This window comes from Symphalangus syndactylus, chromosome 4, assembly GCF_028878055.3.
Source record: "Symphalangus syndactylus isolate Jambi chromosome 4, NHGRI_mSymSyn1-v2.1_pri, whole genome shotgun sequence".
Classification (NCBI taxonomy): Eukaryota; Metazoa; Chordata; class Mammalia; order Primates; family Hylobatidae; genus Symphalangus; species Symphalangus syndactylus.
In genome coordinates this window covers 59,083,289-59,110,581 of record NC_072426.2, presented here as the reverse complement: position 1 = coordinate 59,110,581, position 27,293 = coordinate 59,083,289, and the positions used below count along the sequence as shown (strand labels likewise).

General features: G+C 36.1%; 1 protein-coding gene across 1 annotated transcript in view; it reads right to left on the bottom strand.

Annotated features, from left to right (window-relative positions):
• The window catches only part of LOC129480695 (bifunctional heparan sulfate N-deacetylase/N-sulfotransferase 4), a 276,129-nt gene that overhangs the window by 14,633 nt on the left and 234,203 nt on the right, over positions 1 to 27,293 (bottom strand). Inside the window, exons 8-10 of the mRNA XM_055274737.2 lie at positions 11,073 to 11,169; positions 6,552 to 6,675; positions 4,483 to 4,657 (exon numbers count right to left, since the gene is read on the bottom strand). Coding sequence (XP_055130712.1) covers positions 4,483 to 4,657; positions 6,552 to 6,675; positions 11,073 to 11,169 — 396 coding nt within the window. The remainder of the gene's footprint in view (positions 1 to 4,482; positions 4,658 to 6,551; positions 6,676 to 11,072; positions 11,170 to 27,293) is intronic.

The window sequence follows — 27,293 nt, the reverse complement described above, 5'->3', positions numbered from 1 at the left end:
TGGCAGGTGACATTTGTAGGAGTTTCTGAATTATACCTGCTGAGCTTTGGATTTATGGTATTTACTGAATAGACAGGACTAGCTAAGTAATAGGCTACATTATTTTGAAATGTGGAGCAGTGTGGGGCCCTGCTCACTGCAATACAGCAATAAAAAGTATTATCAGAAAAAATAATTCCTTTCAAACCTGTATGTATGTTCAAAGAATTTATTTGAAAAAGCAAGCACAGAGAGGCACACACATCATAAAGATTCTCTTTTATTGAACTGGTTTAATCTATGTGAAAAAAAAAAGATTCACTTAAATCTGCTCCAAGCAGTGACCATACTTTCTGCTAGGGAGATGTTTAACATTTTCCTCAATTGCTTAAATTCAAAACTTTAAGGCTTCACGTTTAATGCTTTTGGTATACTGAAAAAATAAGTTTATCTTGCTTTGCAATGAGTGTTCACAAAGTGAGAAAGACATAATTCTTGTACCTTGTGGGAAATACTGACTCGTGGATTAGATAAATTCTGATGATAGTTTATATATTTTGCTTCCAATCTAAGTATTTCTTTTGGATCCCAACTACTTGCCTTCCAGTTTGCAATGTCACATTTTTCTATACATCAGTATTTGTTTTCAGTAATACATTTTTTATTAAATAAATTTTAAAAAATCAAGAAAAAGAAGGAAAAAAACGAAATTACTTGTTATCCTACTCCACCTTTCAAAAATTCCCTTTTAGTCTTCTTTACTTTGGTATTAACTTGTATATGCACTAAATTTGTACATATACAAAATGCACTCATATCGTTGGGATTTTGGTATATATACACTGTTACCATCATAACTTCAAGATTACCAACTTGTATTAGGCCATCATTGCTGTAGGCGAATTTACATTTTTGTTTTCAGCTTTATCCCACCACTGTATAATGATTTCACATCCTCTTTTTTCTCCTCTTCTCAAACTGCTATGTCCTCAAAGTATTACCCTCTTTTCATCAGATTAACTCATTCCAGGCTTCTCAAAGGAAGGAGAGACCATCACAGTCACTTCAATTTTTCCATCTCAGGCCTTTGGATTTACCAGTGTCTACATTCATCCCCTCTTCTATCCCTTAAGTTTCAACCCAGGGATTCTTAAACGTAGGCCTGTTGATAGAATACAGTGTGTCTACGAACTTGGATCAGCAAAAGAAAAACGACAAAAATACTCTGTGGCAGGGCATGGTGGCTCACGCCTGTAATCCCAGCACTTTGGGAGGTCAAGGAGGACGGATCACGAGGTCAGATTTGTGAAAACACGATGAAAACCCGTCTCTACTAAAAAAACAAAACAAAAACAAAAACAAAACACAAAAAATTAGCCGGGCGTGGTGGCACGCACCTGTAGTCCCAGCTACTCGGGAGGCTGAGGCAGGAGAATGGCATGAACCTGGGAGGTGGAGGTTGCAGTGAGCCGAGATCACGCCGTTGCACTCCAGCCTGGGCGACAGAGTGAGACTCCACACACACAAAAAAAGCAACAACAACAAAAATCTTTGTTTTCAGTAATTACTGAATGGAATGAATGTAGACAACAGCCACAGTATTTATTGTACTGTGATTGTGATTTTACCACCAGTAAAAATCAGTTATTTTATATCCCATTACTGGTGTCTTAGATATATCAAAATGTTGCTTATGGTCACTACTATTTCAAAGTTATTATAGTACTAGACTCATCATTAGAACTTAGCATATGATGATTTAATTAAAAAGTTTGTTACTAATTGAAAAAGTATTTCACATTAACATAGCAGTTTCTTTTGTATATATATTTAGTTTTATGCTTTTAAAATATATTTCTGAAACACTCATAGGAACCATCAGACAGCTAGAAGAATCTCAACTTAAGAAAAGTTAAGAACTCGGAATAGAGGCAGGGTTGCCCCTGGTCCCACCATCTAAGCCATTTCCTATACCCATTCTTTCCTGTGTCTTCACAGAGTTGGTTACCTATTTTCTCTTCTGGGACTTTAACCTCTCTTTTTCTTTGGAAATGACTTATCAAATCACCACTACTACAGATCATGTTTTCTCAATCCACTTCTACTTCTATGTAATAAACCAATGTCCTGTTTTACCCCTTCAAAATCATGCTTTTGGAGTCTTTCGCAGGTGCTGCCTCTATTTCTTCACCCCCAGTTACTTCTTTCTTCACCAAAATCCATCTGGCTTTGCTCTTTTTACTCTCTTGCTAAGGGCTCCACTTCCCTCCACATCTTTCGCTTTGCCTAACCGTTTGAATTTTTAGCAGCTTTTTGGAATTGTCACCCCTCCATCTGGCAGCTCTCCCTTCCCTTCCATTCAGTGCCACTGCACTCCTGAATTTTTTTCTTCTATTTTGGCTATATTTTCTTGTCTTTCTTGGTGCCTCATCCTGCTCTGCACTTTTCATCTCTAAACTCTTAGGTGATTTCACCATTTACATGCCCATGGCTTCATACCTCTGATTCACAAATATCTGCCTCTAGCTCAGACTTCTCTGAGACTGTCAGCTGACTTTACTGTTCTTTTGATAATGAAGGGTTTCATTCATCATGATCATAATCTACAATTTTTTAGTCCCTACCTCCCTCCCCACCCCACCCCCTCCTGTATACTGCAGCGATTCTTTTTTCATGGGAATGTGTGGCCATCATCTAGGTGCCCAGATTGGAAATTTGTTTCATCCTTAACACTATGTTCTCACCAAATTCTGTTGATTTTAATGTCTAAATATCTCTGAATACTTATTCTTCATTCAGCTTCTACTCGCCATTTTTGTCTACACCACTTCCATATCTCAGTAGGTCTATTGCAATAGCCTCAAGTGTGATTTCTCCAGAGAGTCATTTGTCCTATTCCAGTTTCTTCAAATAGCAGATAATTTGATGTATTGTAAAAGACAATCTGGTAGTCACACACTGACTACCGTTTTTCAAAGGCTTTCAGTTGCTCAACAAATGGCAGCAGCCACATGGTTCTAGCCCTAGTGTGCCTCTCAGCTGCAACTCCTATAGGTCACTACCTAGAATTTTCCCACTAGCCACATGGAATTTCTTCTAGCTTTTTAAATGTGCAATTATTCTTTATATCCAATGTGTTTAACATATACTGTATCCTCTACTCCACCTTCCTTCTATTCTCACTCAGGGAATATCTACCTGTCCTTCAGTTTTAGGTCTTAAGTTTATTTTCTTACACAATGCTTTCAGAGCACCTTGACATACTTCCTCACAGTACATTCACAATGTTTAATTACATATCATTATAATTATTTAATATCTAAACAATAGACAAACAACTTTTAATTACTATTTTATTAATTAAAACCGCAGTTAAATGTTGCTGCAGAATATTCCATTTTAGTATGACAAAAATCTATGTCAATGAACACTTTCCTTTTGTTATTATTTTTGTAGATAGTGCTGCAATGTTCCTAAACATTTTGAAGCTTCTAAATGCTTCTAAACTCCTTTTGAAGTTTCTCTTATGATCAATTACAGAAGGGGAATCACATCACTGAAAGATCTTTACATCCTTTTTTGTAATTATTGCCAAATGAGTTTTCAGAAAATATCCTAAGTGTACCTTCTGTTGGAACACTTGAGAACCTTTGTAATCACTTTCTTGCCAGCAGAGAAAAACATCACAATTGTTGTCAAGATACTAAAAAAAGAATGGGCTGGGCTTGGTGGCTCATGCTTGTAGTCCCAAAATTTTGGGAGGCTGAGATTGGCGGATTGCTCGAGCCTGGGAGTTCAAGACCAGCCTGGGCAACATGGTGAAACCCCATCTCTACAAAAAATATAAAACAAATAGGTGGGTGTGGTGGTGTGTGCCTGTAGTCTCAGCTACTTGGGAGGCTGAGGCAGGAGGATCACTTCAGCCCAGGAGGGAGAGGCTGCAGTGAGTTATGATCATGCCACTGCATGCCAGCTTGGGTAATAGAGTGAGACCTGGTCTCCAGTTGGGTTGATTATTTTCACATAAATTGTTGGACAGTTGTTTTTTTGTGTGTGGTTGTTTAGCTGTGCCTTTTGTTCATTTTGCTCATTTTTCTACTGTGATATTTTATTTATTTATTAACTTGGGGGAAACTTTTATAAAATAAAGCACTATGCCATTTATCATGTATTGTTACTCCAGATACTGACTTTTAAATTTGTTGTTTTTTTATAAATCAGCATTCTACATGTTTATATAGCTTAAGAAATCTATTAATTCTTTGGTGATGTGTGATTTTTTAAATAATTATTTTTATGCCTGAAAGTCCTTGCCCAACTTGGTGTGAGTTAAATATTCAGCTCCTATTTCTCATATTTTTTGGCGGGGTGGGGGAGGGGGTGGGGCTTTAGATATTATTACATTTGACTTTTCGTATGTTTAGGTTCTATTCTGGTTATTTTTCATTGCCTCCATTTAAGCTATAACAAAATGCTTTTAGCCGATTTTTTTACTGACCATACCTGGTACCAAGAGTATGCCCTGTCTGAGGGGTCAATGAGGATGGTGATGATCTTGGCTTTGGGGACAAGAGATGCAGCTCGTTTGGGAGCTTCTTCCGAATGGAAGTAATTAGCACTCTTTTCAAACAGAAAGTCACTTGTAGCATTGGACGGTGTAGGGAAAAAGTCCATATACCTGAAGGCAGAGAAAGACAATTAATTAATCTGAAAATAATTTTTCTTGCCATATTCTGAATGTGAAATAATTGGAACATTTTAATATTCATTTATAGCTATTTCTGATTATTATGCTGTTATAGTTTAAATAATAGATATTCTATACACATTGACTATGAAGACAACCCAAAATATTCCTCTTCTAATGACTCATTTTGGGCATGGGAAGGAGTGAGGTGAAATAGGTAGGCCAATAAGGGTCAAAGGAAAAGTACTATACATTTGGGCTGATGTTCTGTGCTATAAAACGCCAATTCCAGAAATACCATTTGACTGTAGCAAACAGCAAATTACACTATATTGTTTAGTTGATATTTAAAAATAGTAAATTTATGTTTGCAAATTTGAATGCAGAAATTATTCGATGAGATTAAAGTTCACAAGACAGAAAAATCTGTAAGTCTGAATAGCTATAAAACACCAACAATTTTAAGGCATGGCGGTTCTATTGCTTCTTAATTTCTTTATAATTTGTAGTATATGTAGCAATGTGAACACTTTATAGTCTATCTAGAATAATTAAGGGGATATTTCCTGCCAGTTGATCCTGTGGTGCCTCAATAGGTTCCCTCCTCCATATGCTGTCAAAACGTTCCTCTGCGTGTGGTTTATGGAATCAATATGTTCTGAGGTTAATTCAGCACAAGTCTTTAATTATGTGTGTAACCCTCCTTACAGCTCATCACTTCTCTCATCCTCAAATGTTCTAGAAACAAATAATAAGAGCAATTAAGAATTCATATAAGACACTTATTTCCCTCTTTGACATTTGTTATTATGTTTCCCAAATGCGGAGTGGTGAAGAGTCTCATCTATATTCCTGCTAAACAATTTGTGTTCCATTTGGGCTCACAGATCAGAGAAAATTGCCGTTCTGCTTTTAATAACCTGCATGCAATTCCAAAGGTTATTTAGCCTTTTAAAAGTAAGGTAGGATATAATGTCCTAGATGCAGAGTCGACACATCTCTAACAACAATGGGAACCTTGATCTGCTCACCGGTATTGCACCTGCCCAACCCTGATCCTAGCTGTACCTTAAAAAAATGTGTCTTTCATTGCAAACAGGTTCATGCATGATGATGACACACAAACTTACATGCTGCAGATGTGTGCATTGAGGGGAATTTTCCTCAGGTGAGATTTGCTTTATATACCTGTGAACTAGAAATTAAATTCAGGACCATGTTTTCTTGAAAAATTGGAATAGAGCTAGAAAAAATCACCAGAGTGAAAATCATTTCCAATATCAGGTTTATTCTATTTTAGTTTAGGGTAAATACTGTGATTTTATTTTTTTCATAATTTATCATGTGTTACTTAATATTTTATGTGCTTGTGTGACTAGAATTGATATAGTTTTGAAAATGTCCTGTTATTATTTGCATGACAAATGTCAGCCTATATTATAATAAAACTTATAGTTTATGTGGTTAATGAAGATATGTCACGAATTACAAAATAAAACAAACTACTGATTTATTTGTTGCTTCAAACGTTGTGAAGACAAATTATGTGTTCAGAAAAAAATTAGGCACAGTTAAATAATGCTATGCTTAAAGAGAATTTTAAATACCCTTATGAATAATTCTGATGAAATATATCCCATGTTTTTTATTCAATCATATTAATTTAGCAGAAAAATATTACCATTATTGCACTGTCCAAATCACATTATAGGCAACACTGATTAAACATATTATCATTATAAATTAATTTCTAATTCACTGTGGTAGAATTGAGCATAACAAATTTATCCTGTAATTATGCAGATGCCACACATACATCTGTAATTGCTCTGCAGTGATTGAGCATGTGTTAATAATGAAATTTATTTTTTGTTATTTTTCTTACCAGTCTATTCCTTTGTGGTAGTTGTTGCCATTAAAGAACTGAATTTCCTCAAATGTCTTTGGACTAGGGAGATTGCTGATGATTGAAGGGTGCATAAGAAGAAATAAATAAAGTGCAGTTGTTCCTATTACAAAAAAGAAGGTAAAAGGTTATATGGCAATAAGAGACAAAATATTATTTTAGCATATTTTTGCTCAAAAAGTAATATTAAAATAATCAACTATTTCCAGGGTCAAAATGATTTCCTTAAAATCAACTAGATGCATTCCATGCAGCCACAATCTAAGTGTTCTATTTTTAGTCTTCATGATTCTGTTTATCAAAATGCCTGATTTAATATTAGCACATGGCCAAAGTAAAGCAGACTGATGATGCAGGTAGTGTGGCACTGCGGAAGTCATGCAGCTCAACTTTCCTACAGGAGTCAGGTGAGTGGTTAACGCATGAAGGGCATGGGTCCTTCTGTCTCCATCTTTATCATTAGGCACGGTATCTTAACTGGTGGGTCTTCAATTAGCATTGAAATTCAGATGAATGAAATCAAACTGCTTAACAGAAGTTGATGTGCTACTCTGTGTATGGTCCGGAAGTAACTCTTGATTAAGAAAACACATTTGCTGCCCTCAATGAACTTAAAGTCCATGTGTGGACTTGGACAAGTACGCAAGTAATTGTGATGTAGTGTGACAGGTGCCATAATGAGAGAAGACCAGCGAACCTTTCCAATATATGAGAAAATGGGTGATTTAGACTTGGGAAATCAGTGACAGATTCTAGGAGGATATGTATTCTAACACTTTTCCTTAAAAACCTAAGTGTTACACAGCAAGGTTGAAAGAAGAAGGCAGGACTCTCGAAAGATGGCTGCTTCAATGACTTCTCTGGCAAAATATGACAATCAAGTCTGATAATTGGAACACTAGATAGAACAGACTGGCTGATAGAAACCACCTGTGTGCACATTGCAGAAGTCCCAAATGTAATCTCTGAACCTTATTTCCCTCAGAGCCAGGCCAGAGACTGGCAGCTATAGCAGAAAGAACTCATGAAGTGACTGGGTCATCATAACTCTCATAAATCAAGACTTTTCTTCTGGAAAAGGTAAACTGTTCTGTGATACATTGGAGTGAGCAGCAGTTGTTAGATGTCCTAGCCCTAACAGAGCTGCAGACAAGCTACATAGGTGGGCTGGCAGAACAACTATCATTGCAACTAGGATCTGGAAGTAGACAAGGCCAGCAGATAATTGGCATTTTGTTCACATATACCTTAAGCTCATATGAGCAAAGGCTACCACGCTTTGAGTATTAATGAGATTGCTGCCCTTTTAGATCCTCAGAGCTTTACATGGCCACCAAGAGGTAATGAGTAGCTAAAGGGAAGAACGTAACAACAGATCCATGGGGAACAACCACCTTGATGGAAGACATGTTAAAACACCTAGAATGAAAGACTCTGTGCGAAATAAGATGGCAAAATTAATAAATGCCCTAGGGAGATATAATTACTAATTTAAAAAGACTTTTAAGGAATAACAAATATGAAATCAAATTATACAAACTTGATTAAAAGAAAGAAGGAGACAGAACTGGTTAAGAACTAAATTAGAGTCCTAAAGTTTAGACAGGAGAAATCTCTCAACCACACTGAAAAATACAGATGTAATAGTTGTGAGGGACGAGGGGCATCCTCAAGAGCTCACATGGTTTACTCCTAAATATAACAGGAGTTTAAAAAGGAGAAAATGTGAAAAGAGCAAAAACAAAAAATGTTCTAGGGAAATGAATTAGCAAGAGTAGAAGCTGGAAGGAAACATGAAATCCAGAAGTTTTTTTTTTTTAAATACTTTTCAAGATAACACTTTCATAAGGGGGGTGAAGAGAAAGAGATATTTGAGACACACAAGACACAAATAAGAAAACTGATAGTTTAATATTCCTAAGGTATTGAAGGCAGATGAATGCATGGCACAGATAAAAAACATTCTTTAGTTGTTGATTATCTAAATATAGATACTTTATAGCTTCACTCGGTAGTAAGTAGAAATGTTTAATTACCCTGTTTGTCACATAATTGTACCCAGATCTCCCCTGGCCTAAGAAAGCCAAAGCCTCTATGTTCTGAACACTATATCTTCATGCCTCCAGGACCTTAAGGGACATCAAGAGGTATCTGATAGGGAAGAGAGAGAAAGCACTCTCATCTAGGAACAGAAAAAATGTGGCTTGATATTCATGTAATCAGCCATAAAATCTGGGCCCACTAACTCAAAATGTACATTTTAAAAATTATCACCTAAATTTTTCATCTATCCTTGACATTAATTTTCTATCAATTTCTTTTACCTCATTTCATTTTATATCAATTTCTTTAATATAAATATTTCATGGAAGATGAGGAAAAATCCTATACTACTAGAAACTATTCTATTTTATATACAATCAACTCCTCCTTAGTTTTAATGTACTGGGATAAGCCAGGCAAATCATGAGACATTAATATTGACAATGTGAACACTGATCTTCTGAAAGATCTAAGGCCAATGAGTTATGCTCTTATAACGGTTGTGCTAAATGTAACCCTATGCAAATCCTCTTTTTACATTGACAATACCAGAATTTGACTCTGAATGATGAAGGATGAATATCTGTTCAAAGGCTCACAAGGGACTATGATTTGAACTTTGAGTCCCTTAAGTCTAAGGTCTCTAAGTCTATGTCCATCATCTCTGCCTACTTCTCTTCTCCCCTTCCTCATTCCCCGACCGAATTTCAGCCCACAGGAATCTCTTCTAGGATTCAGCAATGGCAAAGTGAAATATCACGTTTTTCCATTCTCACCTCACAACGACTGAGCAAACAGGAGTTTGGGAACCACTTTCGTACCTCATGCTTATTGTAAGAGATGCATGCACCACGTTTACGTCATTGAAAGACAAGTTTGCATGTAAGGGCAGATTGGCAGCACGTACTTGTGACCCCCCCCTGCAGTGAATTTATAGTCTCTGTCAGCACTGGGTGTTTTGCCAACTGAAGTAATAAGAACAAACTATGACTTCAGACTTCTACAATTGGATTTTAAGAATTACTACCACCATTTTTATATTAGAATAATATTTTCATAGCCTGTGAAATATTATTGCCGTCTGATTCCTTTGTTTTAACATCTTATTTGTTTGTTTGTCTTAGGAAAGCCAAAACCAGTTAAAAGCTTTATCATTTCCATACTGGTAGGTCAAATATGGAAATCTAAAGGTATAGCTTAATGTCTTTATGAATGCAAACAACAAGAAAGAAAAATAGATTTATAGTTACTAATCTGTAATTTTCTCACAGAAGTAAAACATAATAACATTCAATGACAAATGATAGGGGATACATCTTTCTATTAGATTTTTAATACAATTTTACAACACAGGGGTGTTTTATGTCTTTAGTAGTCACTCCAGAGTTAGCAATGCTGTAAGGGAGTTGGTAGAAAATTAATGTACATTTTAAACAACAACAAAAGTGATCTATCTGAAAATATGTGCTGCTCTTTCCCCTCCCTGCACATGTGTTAACTTACTGTTGTAATACAATTTATATTCCTAGAGGAAGAAAAGATTTCAACAACCAATATTTAATAGTCTGGAAATTTTGCCCACAACTTTTAAAATCATCTACTTACTTGTATTACAAATATCTTCATCTGGGCCAGGCTTATTTATTGAGACTCTTTGTTTTCTGTTATGGTTTGTGCACTCACTGATGAAAATGCTTCTTCTAGTCAAAGCAGTGAATTCAAAATACAGCAACTCAATAAAAACTTTAATCAGGACATGAGCAAAGTGTATAAAACTGTCACATACTGAAGAAAGTATAAAATATTCTAATTGAAAGTGTCATGTCATTGGTGAAATACTTTCACTCTCTTTTACTGCATTCTTATACACTTGTCCTTCAGTGCATGAGAAAATACCAAGGAGAAAATACCAAGGAAAAAATACCTGATGAACTTCAAGTGTTTCAGAGAGTAAGTCCATACCATGCTAATACCTAATGATTAATTTTTTTAAAAAATCACACATGTAAAATATTCAAAAGTAATCATGGCAGTGGCTCAGAACAAAAATCAATTCAAAGGCTTATGTACCAGATAAAATAGTTTGAATCAGGCCAAAACATGTTTTTATAAATTGCCATTGAAATTAATGAAAGCCAAAAAAGTAACAATTAAAGATGAGGTACAACAACTGTGACACATAAGTTCAAAGTTTTCCAAATTTGACATGTATGTTGAACAGTTTTAAAGTTCCTAAAGAATTTAGTGTTTAAGGCTAATTAGTGGGCAACTTTAAGATCCTCTTGAGGTTCATGGTATAAATGCAATTCATGGAGATGAAAAGCACTTCAAATAATAAACTTGCATGGATAGCTAAATATTTCACAAAGAAAAATCTAATCTGATAACTCCATGTAACAATGTATTTCATAAAATATTTTGAAAAAGGATATAAGTAGCACAATTGGCTATTTTTACCTGTTTTTTGTGGACCAATTACGAGAAATTTTGGTAAGTGGTCACAGGTTTTCTCTCTGGACCAGATGTCTTTGTGTCGTTTATCATCACATGGATTCTGCAAGAAGGAAGAATAAGTAACCTTACAGTGTAATGACTATCTGGCTCTGTTCTCTAAAAATTGTTCAAAAGATGGAATCAAATTCTTGCCTAATACCTTAGAACTTGGAGTTAGACCTCACTCTGGTTCTCTGATTTCCAAATCTTTTTAAAATAAAGTTATTGGCATCTTCCTTATCTCAAGGCTGGGACTCAGCATCAAGTCCCTCCTGTTGTTATCATCTTTCAGTGTTTGACAAGGCTCTAATCCTTGTGATACTACTCTATCTCTTGGTTTATGTTTTATGTCTATATATCAGAGGACTTCACTTAACCTGGTTTCATCATAGTTACTCATATTACTGTGTCCTCCCTAATCATTCCTGTTTTTTCTCCCTAGAGGCTGGAATGCTATCCTTGAATTCTAGACTTGGCCAACTTTTCCTGTTCATTTCATTTCATGTTTTGATTCAGATACTCCTATAGATTGGTCACATCTTATAAGCTGATAGCTTCTAGATCAGCATCCAGCCTCTACCTCCCTCCTGAGCTCTAGACTTAAGGTTTTATATTGCAAATGTATCATTTTTGTATAGATATGGTGAGGAAATTTCAGACTCTACATACCCAATGTATCCATTGGTCCAATATTATGCCCATCTAAGCTACATTTCTGGTGCCAGTTTTTATTTCATTCTATCTGGCTGACTCTAATTTATTATCAAAATCATTACACTTTTGAGAATCAAAAGGGCTTTTAAAATTAAAAGGATAACATTTTTGAAATATTTATTGACCACTGTATTGGTTTTATTATATTGGTGATCTACACAATAATTATATTCAAGATGATTGTCACAAGTAAACATATTTTTTAAAAACATATACCTTGGAAATTAAAACATTCTATTTTTATATTTATTATCCCAATATTAACAATGAAACAAGAAGGAAAAACATTTATGGTTCATATTTCTGTACTTTAATCAGTTCCTTTTTCACTTAATTTTTGATTTTTTAATTTTTAATTTTATGGCTACATAGTGGGTATATATAGTTTTGAAATACGTGAGATATTTTGATACAGGCATACAATATATAATAATCACATCAGGGTAAATGGGGTATCCATTACCTCAAGCATTTATCATTTCTTGTATTACAAATGTTCTAATTTTATGCTTTTGGTTATTTTAAATGTAAAACAAATTATTGTTGACTGTAGTCACTTTGTTGTGCTATTAAATACTAGATTTTATTCATTCTATCTAATTATATTTTTTCCCTCATCAACAATCCCCATTCCCACCACCTCCACTTTCCTTCCCAGCCCCTGGTAACCATCATTGTATGCTCTATCTCCATGAGTTCAATTGTTTTAATTTTTAGCTCTCACAAATGCATGAGAACATGTGCAGTTTGCCTTTTTGTGCCTGGCTTATTTCACTTAACGTAACATCCTCAGGTTTCATCCATGGTGTTGAAAATGACAGAATCTTACTCTTTTTCATGGCTGAACAGTACTCCATTGTGTGTAAGTACCACATTCCCTTCATTCATTTCTCTGTTGATGGATACTTAAGTTGCTTCCAAATCTTGGCTACTATGAATAGTGCTGAAATAAATGCGGGAGTGCAGATATCGCTTCAATATACTGATTTCCTTTCTTTTTCTCTTTCTTCTTCTTCTTACTTTTTTTTTTTTTGAGACAGAGTTTTGCTCTTGTTGCCCAGGCTGGAGTGCAATGTCACAATCTCGGCTCACTACAACCTTCGCCTCCCAGGTTCAAGTGATTCTCCTGCCTCAGCCTCCCGAGTAGCTGGGACCACAGGCTGTGCCACCACACCTGGCTAATTTTTTGTAAAGACGGGGTTTCACTGTGTTAGCCAAGATGGTCTCAATCTCCTGACCTCATGATCCGCCCACCTCCCAAAGTCCTCATGATCTGCCCACCTCCCAAAGCCTCCCAAAGTCCTGGGATTACAGGCGTGAGCCACCACGCCTGACCGATTTCCTTTCTTTTGTACAATATTTTTAATAATCATACTGTTAGACTGCTGAATCACATGGTAGTTCTATTTTTAGTTTTGTGCGGAACCTCCATACTGTTCTCCATAGTGGCTGTACTAATTTACATCCCCACCAACAGTGTGCAAGTGTTCCCTTTTCTCTACATCTTAACCAGCATTTGTTATTACTTGTCTTTTGGATAAGATATGTCTTACCTGGGGTGAGATGATATCTCATTGTAGTTTTGATTTGCGTTTCTCTGATGATCAGTGAAGTTGAGCACCTTTTCATATACTAATTTGCCATTCGTATGTCTTCTTTTGAGAAATGTCTATTCAGATTATTTGCCCATTTTTAAATCAGATTATTAGATATTTTTTCCTGTAGAGTTGTTTGAGTCCCTTACATATTCTGGTTAAAAATCCATTGTCAGATAGGTAGTTGTAAATATTTTACCACAATCTTTGGTTTGTCTCTGAACTTTATTGTTTCCTTTGCTGTGCAGTCTTTTAACTTGATGTGATCCCATTTGCCCGTTTTTGCTTTGGCATGGACTTGTGGGGTATTGCTTAAGAAATCTTTGCCCAGACCAATGTCTTGGAGAGTTTCTCCAATGTTTTATTTTAGTAGTTTTATAGTTTGAGGTCTTAGTTTTAAGTCTTTAATCCTTTTTAATTTCATTTTGTGTATGGCGAGAGATAGGGGTCTAGTTTCATTCTTCTGCATACAGCTATCTAGTTTTTCCGGTACTGGTTACTGAAGAATCTATCTTTTCCCCAGTGTATATTCTTGGCATCTTTGGTGAAAATGAGTTCACTGTAGAAGTAAGGGTTTATTTCTGGATGGTCTATTCTGTTTCATTGGTCTGTGTGTCTATTTGCATGCCAGTACCATGCATTTTGGTTCCTAATTTGAAGTCAAGTAATGTGATTCTTCCTATTTTGTACTTTTTGCCTAGGATGGCTTTGGCTATTCTGGGTCCATTGTGGTTCCATGTTAATTTTATTATTATTTCTTGTATTTCTGTGAAGAATGCCATTGGTGATATTAATCAATTCTTTAGGTACATCTTTCTTTAATACCGTGTCGCCAAAGTTCTTCTGAAGAATGATTGTCTTCAATATGATATTATTATGTTTTGCCTTTCTATAAAATTGTCTGCAATCCTTCTCAAAGTGCATTTCATAGTTAATAAATGTGAAAGTGTTGACACTCAAATTACTCTTCTCTGTAAGCCACTGTATTTTTAGCTGGAGAGGGAGTTCAAATAAGTCCCTTCCCTTCCCTTCCCTTCCCTTCCATTCCCTTCTCTTTCTGTTTTTTTTTTTTTTTTTTTTCAACACAGTCTCACTCTGTCACCCAGGCTGGAGTGCAGTGGTGCCATCTTGGCTCACTGCAACCTTCTCTTCTCAGGTTCAAGCAATTCTCCTGCCTCACCCTCCAGAGTATCTGAGACTACAGGCATGTACCACCATGCCCATCTAATTTTTGATTTTTTTGGTAGACATGGGGTTTTGCCATGTTGCTCAGGCTGGTCTGGAACTCATGGCCTGAAGTGATTCTCTGGCCTCAGCCTCCCAAAGTGCTGGGATTAGCATGAGCCACTGTGCCTGGCTGATAGGCAAATTTTCAATTGTAATTTTTTTTAATATTAAAATGTCTAAATATTAGAGACCAAATATTTTCACAATTATTTTCCATTAAGAATGTTTTTCTTTGACAAATACTTTTAAATATAACACTTGTCAAGTGATTTTTCTCTAATTATGATTCTTTTAACCATTTTGCCAAATATAGGTGCTGTAAAATCATAGACTTCTCAATATCATTTTATTCTAGCACAAAATATAATTTTATCCAATTAAAACAGGAGATCCATTAAATGCTTAAGCCGATTCTTCCCAGTGTCATTATATAGACTGAAGGGACCAGTATCACCCTCGCATTCTGCAGAACCTAACACTGGCCCACTATATTGATGACACGATATTTGGACCTGACAAATAAGTGGAAATTACTCTGGCTGCCTTGATAAAACACATGCACCACAGAGGATGGAAGACAAACATACAAAGTTTTAGGAACCTGCCATCTTTTAAGCTTTCAGTGGTCTGGACATCTTGAGCACACTGGGAAATCCCATTCATGACGCAAAGTGTAAGTTGTACATTGCAACTCCTACTGCTAAGAGGTAGCACAGTGCTAGGAAATATTTCTCTGCGCATTTACTGAGTGATATACATAGCTTCAAGTTTAGGATGGGACCTAGAGCAAGAAAGGGGTATGCAGTAGGTAAGGCTGAAGTACAAGCCACCCTCACACTTGGGCTTTATATGCTGGAAGATTCATGATACTATGGCATCAATGATACAAATGGATGCCATGTGGAATATCTGGCAAGTACTTGAAAAGAATCACAATGTACACTTTTAAGGTTCTGTAGCAAAGCCATACTATCTGAATCATATTATGCAAACCATAGCGCTTGTATACTGCTGTATACAAGAAGAGAGTGCTATGGAAGAGAGTGTTTGTCATGAGTCATTAATGTGATCAAGTGGCCATAACGACCCACCATGAACTGAGTAGTGATAGACCTATCAAATCATAAGTTCAGGTATGTCCAGCAACAATTCGTTGTAAGATGGGAATGGTATATCTGGGATCAGTGTCAGGCTGATCCAGGGGCCACTTACAAATCAGTGGCCCATGACTCTATGTCACCCTCACTGTTGCACTGATGCTTCTCCATTAGCTCATTGTTAGTTTTGTGAAGAGTTCCTATAACCTGCTGACAAAGAGGAGAAACCCAGGCTTGGTTTGCAGATGGGTTAACCCATATGTTAGTAGAAGACTAAAATGGACTTTGGTGGCACTACAGTTCCATTCAGAGGGGTTTCTAAAAATCGCTGGTTAATGGAACTCTTTCAGTTGTCAGAGTTGTGGGCAGTGTACCTAGTCATCTGCTTTTTGTTTGCTTTGTGGATAGACTTATAGCCAAAGGTAAGGATATGACAAACTAACGAGCAGAGATGAATAAATGGCATAGGATGGACAGGACAGGCAACTTGAAGGAACGAGCTAGGAAAATTAAGATAGGAAGTTCTAAGAAAGAGGCATGTGGATGGACCTATGATAGTGGATGGACCTATGATAGTGTCCAAAGTGTGTGATGATCTTTGTATTATACATTAATGTACACCAGAGAGCATTTTATGTAGAAGAGGCACTGACAACCAAGAGAGCAGTATGATTCAGCCGGGTTACAACATTCCTACATGTTGCCTAACCTCTGTTGTCAACTAAACCAGAGCTAATGCAAATGGCTCATGAATAGAGTAACCATGGCAGCACAGGTGAAAGCCATGCATGGACCTCTTTCCCCTATGTCTTCTGTAGTTACTGCCAGTGCTGAATATCTGACCTGACAGTAACAGCAAATACTTTCAAATCTCAGAAATAGCATTATCCTGCCACTTAGTGAAACATTGATTATATTGGAAACTTTGATAATGAAAAGGGCATGATTCGCCTACATCAGGTTTGACATGTATTCCAAATATTGACTTGCCTTCTCTGCCCACATAGCCCTGGCTATCACCACCATGCGAGGGCTCACAGAGTATATGACTCATTGACATGTTATCTTATGTACTATTGCTTGAGATAAGGGAAACTTCTTTCTGGTAAAGGAAGCATGGCAGCAGGCATATGGCCCTGAAAGTCCTATTAACATACCCCACTTTCTACAAGTTGCTTGCCCGAGAGTGATGGAAAGGCCACTTAAAAGATACAGTTGAGGCACCAGCTTGAGGATATAGTGTACTCCTTAAATCATAGACTGTTAGTTGGTGGTGTCCAACAAATAGTTTTTATTTAAGGAATACACTATTATCACCAACAGGTGCCTCTACTGTCCCCTTTGTCCAAAGAGTTGTGTATTTGAGTCCAGGAGTTGGTGTAGCAATGGACCCCCTCACCAGGATTCTCGATGATATACTTGGAGAATGTGTGCTTTCGTTCCTCGTAACTTTAAGGTTGGTGGATCTAGGAAATCTAGCTCCCGTAGCAGGGAAGATTCCACCGGCAGACATGGGAAGAGGCTCACCAAACACAAAGCTGAAACTCCTATCTGGTCACTTTGGACTTCTTCTGCCAGTAGATTGGCAGACATGGAAATGAGTTACCATCCTGGTAGGGGTAATTGACCCACATAATCATGAAGAATTAGAATAGCTACTATGTAGTGAGAACAGGGAGAAAAATCTTTGGCATTCAAATAATTCACTAAGTTGCTTGTTGGTACTTCCTCACCCAGTTATAACTGTAAATGGGAAAGTACTGCATCCACTGCCTGATAAGTGCTAGATGGGGGTGCCAGAATGGACTACCATAGTGTACTCCTTAAGTTAGCTTTATCTAAACACAGCCTTTCTCCTAAAGAAATTTACAGGAGAGTTAATGAGACAAACTACCACTGCTGCTACTTCCTCCAGTCCTAAGACTGTATCTGACCCACCCAGTATTTTTTCTAGGCCAGCAGAGATGCTAGCCAAAGGTGGGGGAAAATACAGAATTGGAGACAAAACGGGAGAAAATAATCACTGATTTCATCTTTGGGACCAAAAACAGCAATTGTGTTACAGTTTCTCACAATAATTCTCCTCTTATAAATTTCCCCAGGCATGAAGTTTATAGAATCATGAGAAAAAATGTGTCTGGTTGGAGTGAACATAACAAATGAAACTGGGCATGTACAGAGTAGAGTGTGGTGGATGCTCTTTTCTCCACTGAAAGCATCCTCTTTTCAGACTACAGCAAACCCTCCACTCCTTCTCTGAACTTTGCCAGCTGCTATTTCCCCCAACTGGGGGATTGAGAATTCTCCCTGGCTAATAGAATCCACCTGACTGGAAATCAAACTCTATCCCCTCCTCACTCTCAGGGGATAGCCCACCTCCAGTGGATGCAGGGGTATTGAAGACTGACCTGCTTGCCTCAAGGTGAGACAATTTGCCTGTGACTAGTTCTCTCTCTGCAGATCAGGTGAGGCTAGGCTTTATCAGAGATGACATCTTTGCTCAGCTCTTTTCCCATCTTTTCAGTTTCACAGTCTCCCTTATAGGTTTTTCCTGAAAGCATTTCTTAAATCATTTGCAATAGAATCTCTCACATTCTGCTTCTAGGGAACACTACCTATGGCAACAGCTATTCATATTCATACTCTATAAAATTAAAAGACACTCTTGACTCAAATACATTTCTATCCCTGCTCTCATTGGAACAAGGCTGAAGTACAATATAAAAGGATCAGTAACGTGTAATGACAACCATATTATGTTAGAATTTACCTTGGAAAAAATTAGGTTACAGATCCTGGGTTTTTCTACAAATTCATCTATGGAAACTGTGATAAAAGGAATTAATTAGAAGCCAGTAAATGACATTCCTTATTTAATTTACATAACTGAAATTTTGTTTTAACTGGTATCTCCATTTTCTGCCATCTTTTTATTCAGTGTTCCATCTCATATACTCATATGGTATAGTTTTAGTTCAACTAACCATATTTTTCACTGTGGCAGAGAAGGCTGAACTATCTATTCTTCATTTCTTCAGTCGAGAATGGAATATCCCCTATTTAGCTTATTATACAGATTCCCAGCTAGAGAGTATATTTCACACTCTTTCTTCAATGTAGCTTTCTTCATATTAATTTCAGTCCAATAGAAAGTGAGACAAAATGATATGAAGTAGCCTCAAAAATAAAGCCACACTCCCTGGATTTCTCCTTTCCAACTTACCACCAGCTGTAAAATGGCTAGATTGCAGCATGTAACTTGACCTCAAGTGGAAGCCATATGTTAAAGAGCCTATCAGTCTGAGGCCCTGGGTGATCATGTGGAGTGGAACTGTCTGCGGCTCCTAGACTGCCTGCTTAATTCTGGACAGTTACATGAGTGAAAAATACATTTTCATTTTATTTAGCCAATGTATTTTTGAATGGCATAATTACAGCAACATCACCTATACTCTAGCTCACTGTGTTTCAAAGTACTTGTCTATGAGAAGATAAGGAGCTTGTGCAAGAATGTGAATCAATGCACTGCTTGTTTCAAAAAGAACATTCTGTTACAACATAAAAACAAAATTTCAAGGAAAGCAACTGGTATGCTTAGTGATATAGTTGATTTCTACTCTGGCACCAGCTTCTTGTCTCATGGTGAATCAGCAACAAAATAATTCAAACAGGCTATTAATGGACCATACTTCGAGTAGCAGTATTCTGAGTTAATAATTGTCAACATCAACTTAATGCTTCAGTTATACTGTATTCACTACTGTAGAAATTCTCATGTTTGTACCCTAATCATTGAATTATTTCTCCATGCGATGCTCATATTTTTCCCCAAAATTTTGCCTACATTTCTAGCTTAAGCTAATATGTACCATAAACCTTCCCTATTTATTTTAGACGGGTAGCATAGCCCAGTCACTAAGAGCATGAACTCCTGAGGGAGACTGCCTGTGTATTAAGCAATTTTCCTAAATTATCTGGACCTCAGTTCCTTATTTATAAAATAATGATTGATAATATTTATCTCACGTGGTTGTTGACAGCATTATATGTTATTTAAAATGGTTAAATCATGCTGTATGTAAGAGTATTTATTATTTGATTCCACATTTGCCCTTCTTTTCTTTTTGTCCAGATTGGTTAGGCAAGATTAGTTAGGCAATTGGAGCAAGAGAAAGAGTAAATCTCACTGATGGATTGCTTTACTAAGGTGTTCGTCTTGAGAGACTTCTTGGTCCATTATCAGAATGTACCAGCACCATGTGTGGCTGTCTGTCCACAGGATAAGTTTTGCCTCACACAGTCAGATCACTAGACTTCTGGCATCTGTGAGTTACTTTGTAGAGAAATAGCTTGGAGTATCCTTAGCCAACTTGAGGATATAGGTTGCTGTACTAGATGACCCGAAGACCATTATATAATCCTAATTTAACACATTTCTGTGTATACTTGCTGCCTGGTTCCTGCAACTCATAAAGCCAATAGTTTCAGCACCGCTTACCATTCAGATCTCAACACAAATGTCAACCCATGCAAGTGGCCTTCCCTGATGACGATAGTCAAAGCTTCTTCCCACTCTTGTCTCTTTCTGAGTTTCCTGTCATATTTTCTTTATTACATGTCAGTACCTAAAATTATTTTCTTTGTGTATATGTTTGTAATGTTTATATATATAAGTATCATTATAGTTAATAGTAATTCTATCTCAACTAGAATGTAAGTTCTCTGAAGGTGAGGTCTCTGTCTTCTTTATTGCTACAACCCAATACTTCAGAAATGCTGAATAAATATTTGTAGAATGACTTAGAACAGGCACAGTAAACATTTAGCAATCAGCATAGACTAATTTGGATATATGTTTGAAAACAAACCTAATGTTAACTGTATAGACATTTAGCATCTAAATCTTCTACAACACACCATACATAATCCCCAATGCTGTCTTTCATGGCAGTCCCAGAAGCTAGTTAGTGAGTACACCATCACTTTAGAACTTAAACATTATTTCTCTCATATTATCATATAATTACTTTATTTATAAAGAACTTCATTTCTGAACTGCATTTTTAGATACAAAGCAATAGGAAGGCAGTTCTCAACCTATACTTATTGAATTTCCCAACACATAACCCAGCAGAGCAAACCTCAGAGTAGGTGTTCACTTCATTTGCTCAAATGAAGATTTCTTTATGCTTAGCAAAGGTAGAAGAGTTGACTAATTGATTATTCAGTGCCACTGTTGAATGTCAAAGTCTTATTTGTGAGATCTTTCTTGGTTCTGTATGTTCAACTCGGCCACTTATCTTCTTTATTGCAGTGCACATGTCTTTGGCATTCTAATTTCTGCTTGCAAAACTGGTGAAATAAAATATTCACAGAAATAAGCAGATTTAATGTAAGACTTGAAAAGAGTTGTTGTTGTCTCCAACACACAGAGAGAATACGGATAAGCACGCTTTTTGGGGGAAGAGGATGACGCCAGTTAATATCTATTTATACTTTCCCAGAAAGTTAGGATGCTAAGCTGTTACAATACTTGCTGTTCCAAATATTTTTATTATTAACAACTTAATTTACATTATTTCAGGTTTTCCTATCGGTATGTTCCTCAATCTAGGCAGATTGTCTCTTTTCATAACTGCACTCCTTCTATATTATGCTATTTTAGGGATTTCCAGATGCCCATTTCTGTTTTCACCTCTTTTCCTGGCATATTTTCCCTTTTGTCTGTTAATCAAAACTTTATTAACGGATGTTTATATTTTCTATTTTATATTCTGAACATGTTTGTTCAGACTTTTCCTACTCTGACTTTTCTTATACTGTACGAAAATCTGAATACCAGCAAACATAATGCCTAACTTTTATTGATCACCTTCTATATTCCAGGCACTTGATTGACATAGATTATTTCTAATCTTCAAAGCAACCTGGCAAGACAGATATTATTATCCCTTCTTGATAGCTGAGAAAGCTGAGATGCAAGGTGTTTTATTTAGGCCCTGCTGAAGGTCACACAGCAAGGTAGTTTCAGATTTAGAATCCAAATCTGGCATTGTCTCTGCAGTTAAATTTTGTGCATGTGAAGTTTTTAACAATAATTATGAAGGGTAAAGGATCTTCTCCCCCCAAAAGCTAAGCATTTAATTGCACTTTCTTACTCTGTTCTGTTTCTATTGTTTTAATTTTTAAGTCAGAAAATTAGAAAGCAATTATTTCCCTTTTCATTCTCCAATCTTATTGTTCCCTACATAACTGAAACTGCAACAGATATTTACTGGTTTAAGTATCTATCACTATAGATATATTTAAACTTTGAAAAAGGAATTCAGTTAAAATTGCTTTAAGCAGTTTATGGTTACAGTGCCAGTCTAGTGAAAGTACATGTAACTTAGCTGTCACACAGGTACAGGTGATGCACATGGTTTGTGTATGTGGAATATATGAGGCAAATTTACTTTTAAATAAACATAAAAAAAGCAGGCAGAAGATTTCCTGAAGCAATGAACAAGACTTAGAAAGGGCAGTAAAATCTGATGAAATTATGTTCCTTACAAGGGCAGAAGCACCCTTGGATATTTCCCTCCAAATAAGTAAAAATTGCAAATTTGCAATCAAGCTAAAAAGAACATAGGTTGAAAGAATATCATACCATTTACCTTATTATAATTCCATATTTTTTAGAATACGTTAAAATAACTTTTGTTCTTATTGTATCTAGTTATTCAAAGTCTACATTGCCTTTTTGCTACTAAAATTTTGCTTTGCTCACTATTCTCCACATCTTTCACTGGCAAGGACATCATGGAATTATCAATTCAAGATTGATTATTCTCATCCAGGTCATGTGCCTATTCTACCTAACTAGGACATTTCTAGACCTTAAGAGTTGAAACTTTAAAAATGCCCAGTGCTCATGATAGAAGGATTATTTCACTAATTACAAATATTTCAGAGGCCGTTGGTTTGCTTTTCATTTCCCTTTTGCTATTCCCCTGACTGTTTAAAGAAGAATGCTATAAAAGGCATCTTTTAAAACATATTTTTCCTTTCCAATTGGCCTGTGTTGTTTCTAAATTTTTTCTGCTTATTGAGTCTTGCCCTGTGTATGTCTGTAAAATGCCTTTTCCAAGTTGTATTGTACAGGGTGGTGACTTTCAAGTTTTGTCTTTCAATATCATTTAAGCCTAATACAATCCATGTACACTGATGAGGAAGTTTAATAGATTAAGGGTGTTTATTCTCAGTGCTCCGGTCAACAAATCTTTATGGAAAAACTGAGAGACATATTTATGAAGGCTTGAACTCTCCTTGTTCTCCATGTAAAATCCATGCAGTCCCTCAACTTCTTGGGAAAGTGTTCCTCGTGTGAGTACACTGATCCGTAATAAATGCACTCACTACAGAACTCCTATAGCACTTAGTAGACTGATTTCTCAAATTTTTCTACAAAGTACCCTGAATTTCAGAGGTTTATAATGCCAACCTCTGGGGGTAGGACTGGATGGAAAGGAGCCCATGGTTCTGTGTCTGTCTGGGGTGACAGCTTCAAGAGTACTGCTTTAGACACAAAATGTTTCTAATTTACCCTAAATGTCTATCTATTCTTCACCACATTATACTCATGTTTATTTAAGTAAGTTAATACTACTGGTATTTTCCCATGAGGTAGTCTCACAGTAAAATTGACCCCAAGAGAAGGTGGCATATTTACTTTGTAGCTCTATCATTTTCTTTTCTTTTTTTTTTTTTTTTTGAGACGGAGTCTCACTCCATCACCCTGGCTGGAGTGCAGTGGCGCGATCTCGGCTCACTGCCACCTCTGCCTCCCGGAGTCAAGTGATTCTCCTGCCTCAACCTCCCAAGTAGCTGGGACTGCAGGCACACACCACCACGCCTGGCTAATTTTTGTATTTTTAGTAGAGATGGGATTTCACCATATTGGCCAGGCTAGTCTCAAACTCCTGACTTTGTGATCTGCCCGCCTCGGCCTCCCAAAGTGCTGGGATTACAGGAGTGAGCCACTGCGCCCGGCCAGCTCTATCTTTAAACTAATGACTGTGTACTTTTGAATGTAGTCCCTTATGTTATTATTTGTGTTTTAATGAATATCCTGGCAGGGAAAAGAAAGTCAACTCCATAAAATGAATTGTATTTTTAAACTCTTATGAATCAGTTGTTCTAATATAGTATTATTCACTCAAATGTGACATTGAACTTATCAAATGTTTCTGTAAGGCACAAACAAAAAATTCAGTTTCTTTTTTCATTATTATACTTGGATTAAATGCTCAAATATATTTTATGATTATTTTAATTTAGAAAGTATTGCCACTTTATTTTATTTTTATGGGAGCTATCTGCAAGTAATTTTTTTTATGACTGAACCTCAGTAAGTGGTTTGTGCGGGGAATTTGACCCTTGACAAGAACATGTTTGCAATTGATTAACAGGGAAAACAATCCAAGACTTAAGTCATCATTTTTGGATGTCAGAATATCTGACAGCCTCGTATAATCAAAACGTTGCTTCGGTGTAAATTAAAGAATCAAAATCATGAGAAATTATTGCCATCTTTGGTGGAGGAGATATTCCTGAAAGGTATATAACACACTATTGCTAAGTTAGGAAGAGAAAGATAACATGGCAAAATATAAATTTAAATTTTGATTAGGAAAAAATATTTAAGAAATAATGAAATCTGTCCTTTCTCATCTGTGATGTGATAAAAACTATACTGACTTAATTTCACTGAAAAGACTAGAAGATGAATGAATTAAAGTGAAAAGTGCTATTACAGAACTCCTATTTCCCCAGCAATGGGGGTAGTCACAGATCACTTTTTCGTTATTCTCAGTCTCACTCACTCCTACTTCGAAGGTCTTGCTTTTCACAACCATGAAGCTCTTCTGGGCTTCCCTCTTTCATAGGTAGGTTATTTCCCTATCTTCAGCACCTCCCTATTCTTACCTGTCCTGAGAAAAGGCTTCTGGTGTACTCTTCATTGGCCAACATTTTTTTAAGTCACTTCACTCTCAACTTCAGAGCCTATAGCTTGTTGTTCCTAATTGCCTATCAAATTCAAATTACACTGGCAGCATTCAAAGCTTCCCCCACTGACTTGTACCTGCTTCTATGGGTTACTTACCATTACATCACTATTTACTATCTGAGAAACAGATGTGCCACTTTTCTTGTTCTTTGTACACACAGCCCTCTGCTTTTGGTTATTCTTTAATGATATTTTGAAGACAGTGGCTATTGTACTATGCTAGATTCCAGGGTGCAAATATGAACCAACAAAGTCTCATTCTTTAAGGTTTGCAGGAACCAGTATATGACAGGCATAAGTGTCTGCAATTCTGTGTGGTAAGTGCAGTAATACAATTATAAATAAGTTGTAGGTGATAAAAAGAGAAATAAATACGAAGACAAATCTGTAACACTATTTTGCTCACATAACAACCAGTTATTGTGGCTTATAAGTTCCATGAAGGCAAAAACTTTCTTTTGATTATGTAAGTACTTCAAAAGCATAGGTTCACACTGAACATACTGTCAGATCCTTCTGAAGTAAGGAGTTATCCCTGAAATTTCATTTGACATAGAGAGTTGATGATAATAGTATATTTGCTTTTTTAATTGTAAAACCACCATCTTGTGGTTGAAATCACCCTTGAGGAGGAGTAAGAAAACCTAGGGCTTTAGTCCTGACTTGTTCCTAATAAGCCACGTGACTTAGAACAAGGTATTTCACTTCACTGAGTGTCATCCATTTTCTCCCTACGATGAATAGGTTGAGCTAGATGTCCCTAATTTCTTATTCTGCTCTTACAATCTTTAATTCTCTGTGTCAGCATTCCTTCATTCCTTCAACAGACACACACTAATAGAACCTACAGTGTGTATGCCACTAGATCTTAAGATTTGTTTATGTCACAGCTATTCAAATTTCATCATTTCTAAACTGGGGCTGGGTGTCTTGACAGCTAGAATCAGCAAAGGGATTAACCACCTAAGGTTAGTGCTCTGTGATTTATTTTCCCACTTCTTTAACTCTGGAGATGTTGGCATGGAGAGAGAAACTTCAGCTCTTTGAGCATTCTCCTGATCACACAGAAAAGCAGGAATCCACATCATGTTTGGCATGTTTGTTGATAGTGAGACTCTGGAGTGACTGAGTGAAGACTGGAACTGAGCTAACCTGACAGTTTGAGAGCTTAAAAGCATCGATTAGTTCATGTGTAAGAATCTGACCTTCTAACTTCCTCCATATTGTGGTTTTGGTTCCTTTAATAAGAATTATAAAAAAAAAAAAGCAAAAAAAAAAAAAAGGAAAAGAAACCCTATTCTTTTACACTGTGTAGTGATTATTCTACCAAAATAATAAAGGACATGAATTAATATACACCAGTATATTTTAAGAGTCTTACACACTAAGGACTAAACTGACAAGGATACAGTCTGGGGATTGTATTTCATATGTGTCCTCAGTACGCATTCCCATGTTAATCACCTTTGAAAGAATCAACTTCCAGAGAGAGATGAGCACAAATGCATTTTGTGCTGTACTTATCAGGCTACCCATTGACAGATATTCATATTGCAGTTTTTAATTAGGTGACAAAGCAGCTTCACATACATGGTAGTTGGTGCTAATGAAAATTTACATGAGGAACCAAAGGAAATTAAATAGACGTGAATATTATCATTTTTCACTTTTTCTTTTATTTGTGGTAACAAGAATGTGTGAATTGAAAATCTAAAGAAAAATAATAGTTGACTTAGTTTTAAACATGTAATATACTGAATAAGAAGTCACACTGGTAAATACAAAAAAGTACTTTAATATTTTATTTTGACACTTTGTAACAATAACAGAAACACACCATATTTATCTATTCTAACTCTACAGCATTGTGATGAATGGGCCATAAAAAACCTACCAATTAATGCTGGTTTTTAAAATAAAACTAAGTTCATATTTTATAGAGAAAAGGGTGACAATGCTTACCATTTTAAAATGTGTTATTATAGATATGAATGTGAAAAGAAGAGATAACCACCAGGGAAGTGAACTCAGTATTACACACTTTATTGTTACTTCACAACTTGAAGATTTTTGGACATGATGTGTTTGGCAAAGTTCATTAGATTTGCTGCAGTAAGTCAACTGTTCTCAAAATCTCATGTATCTGAATAATTCTGTCTTTAACTTAACTACTCTATTTTCTATTCCTTGTTTTTCTTCTTAAATATATTTGAGAATATATGATATTTAGTTAACAAAAATGTTTGCAACTTTAAAATTTCAGTGAAAAGTAATCATATAAATAATATAATTTACATAACAGCAAAGGGAGTCTTTCAGTAAGAAAACATTTACTCATGTATCTTTTAACTACTCTTACAGAAAATGTATTTTGATAATGTATATGAAAATTCCTAAATTTATATAAACAACAGCAATGATGTAAATTTGTAAACTCTATGTTATCTTTTCTGAGTTATTCTCTCTCTCATGATGAACTTCCTAGGAACTTACCCCTATGATA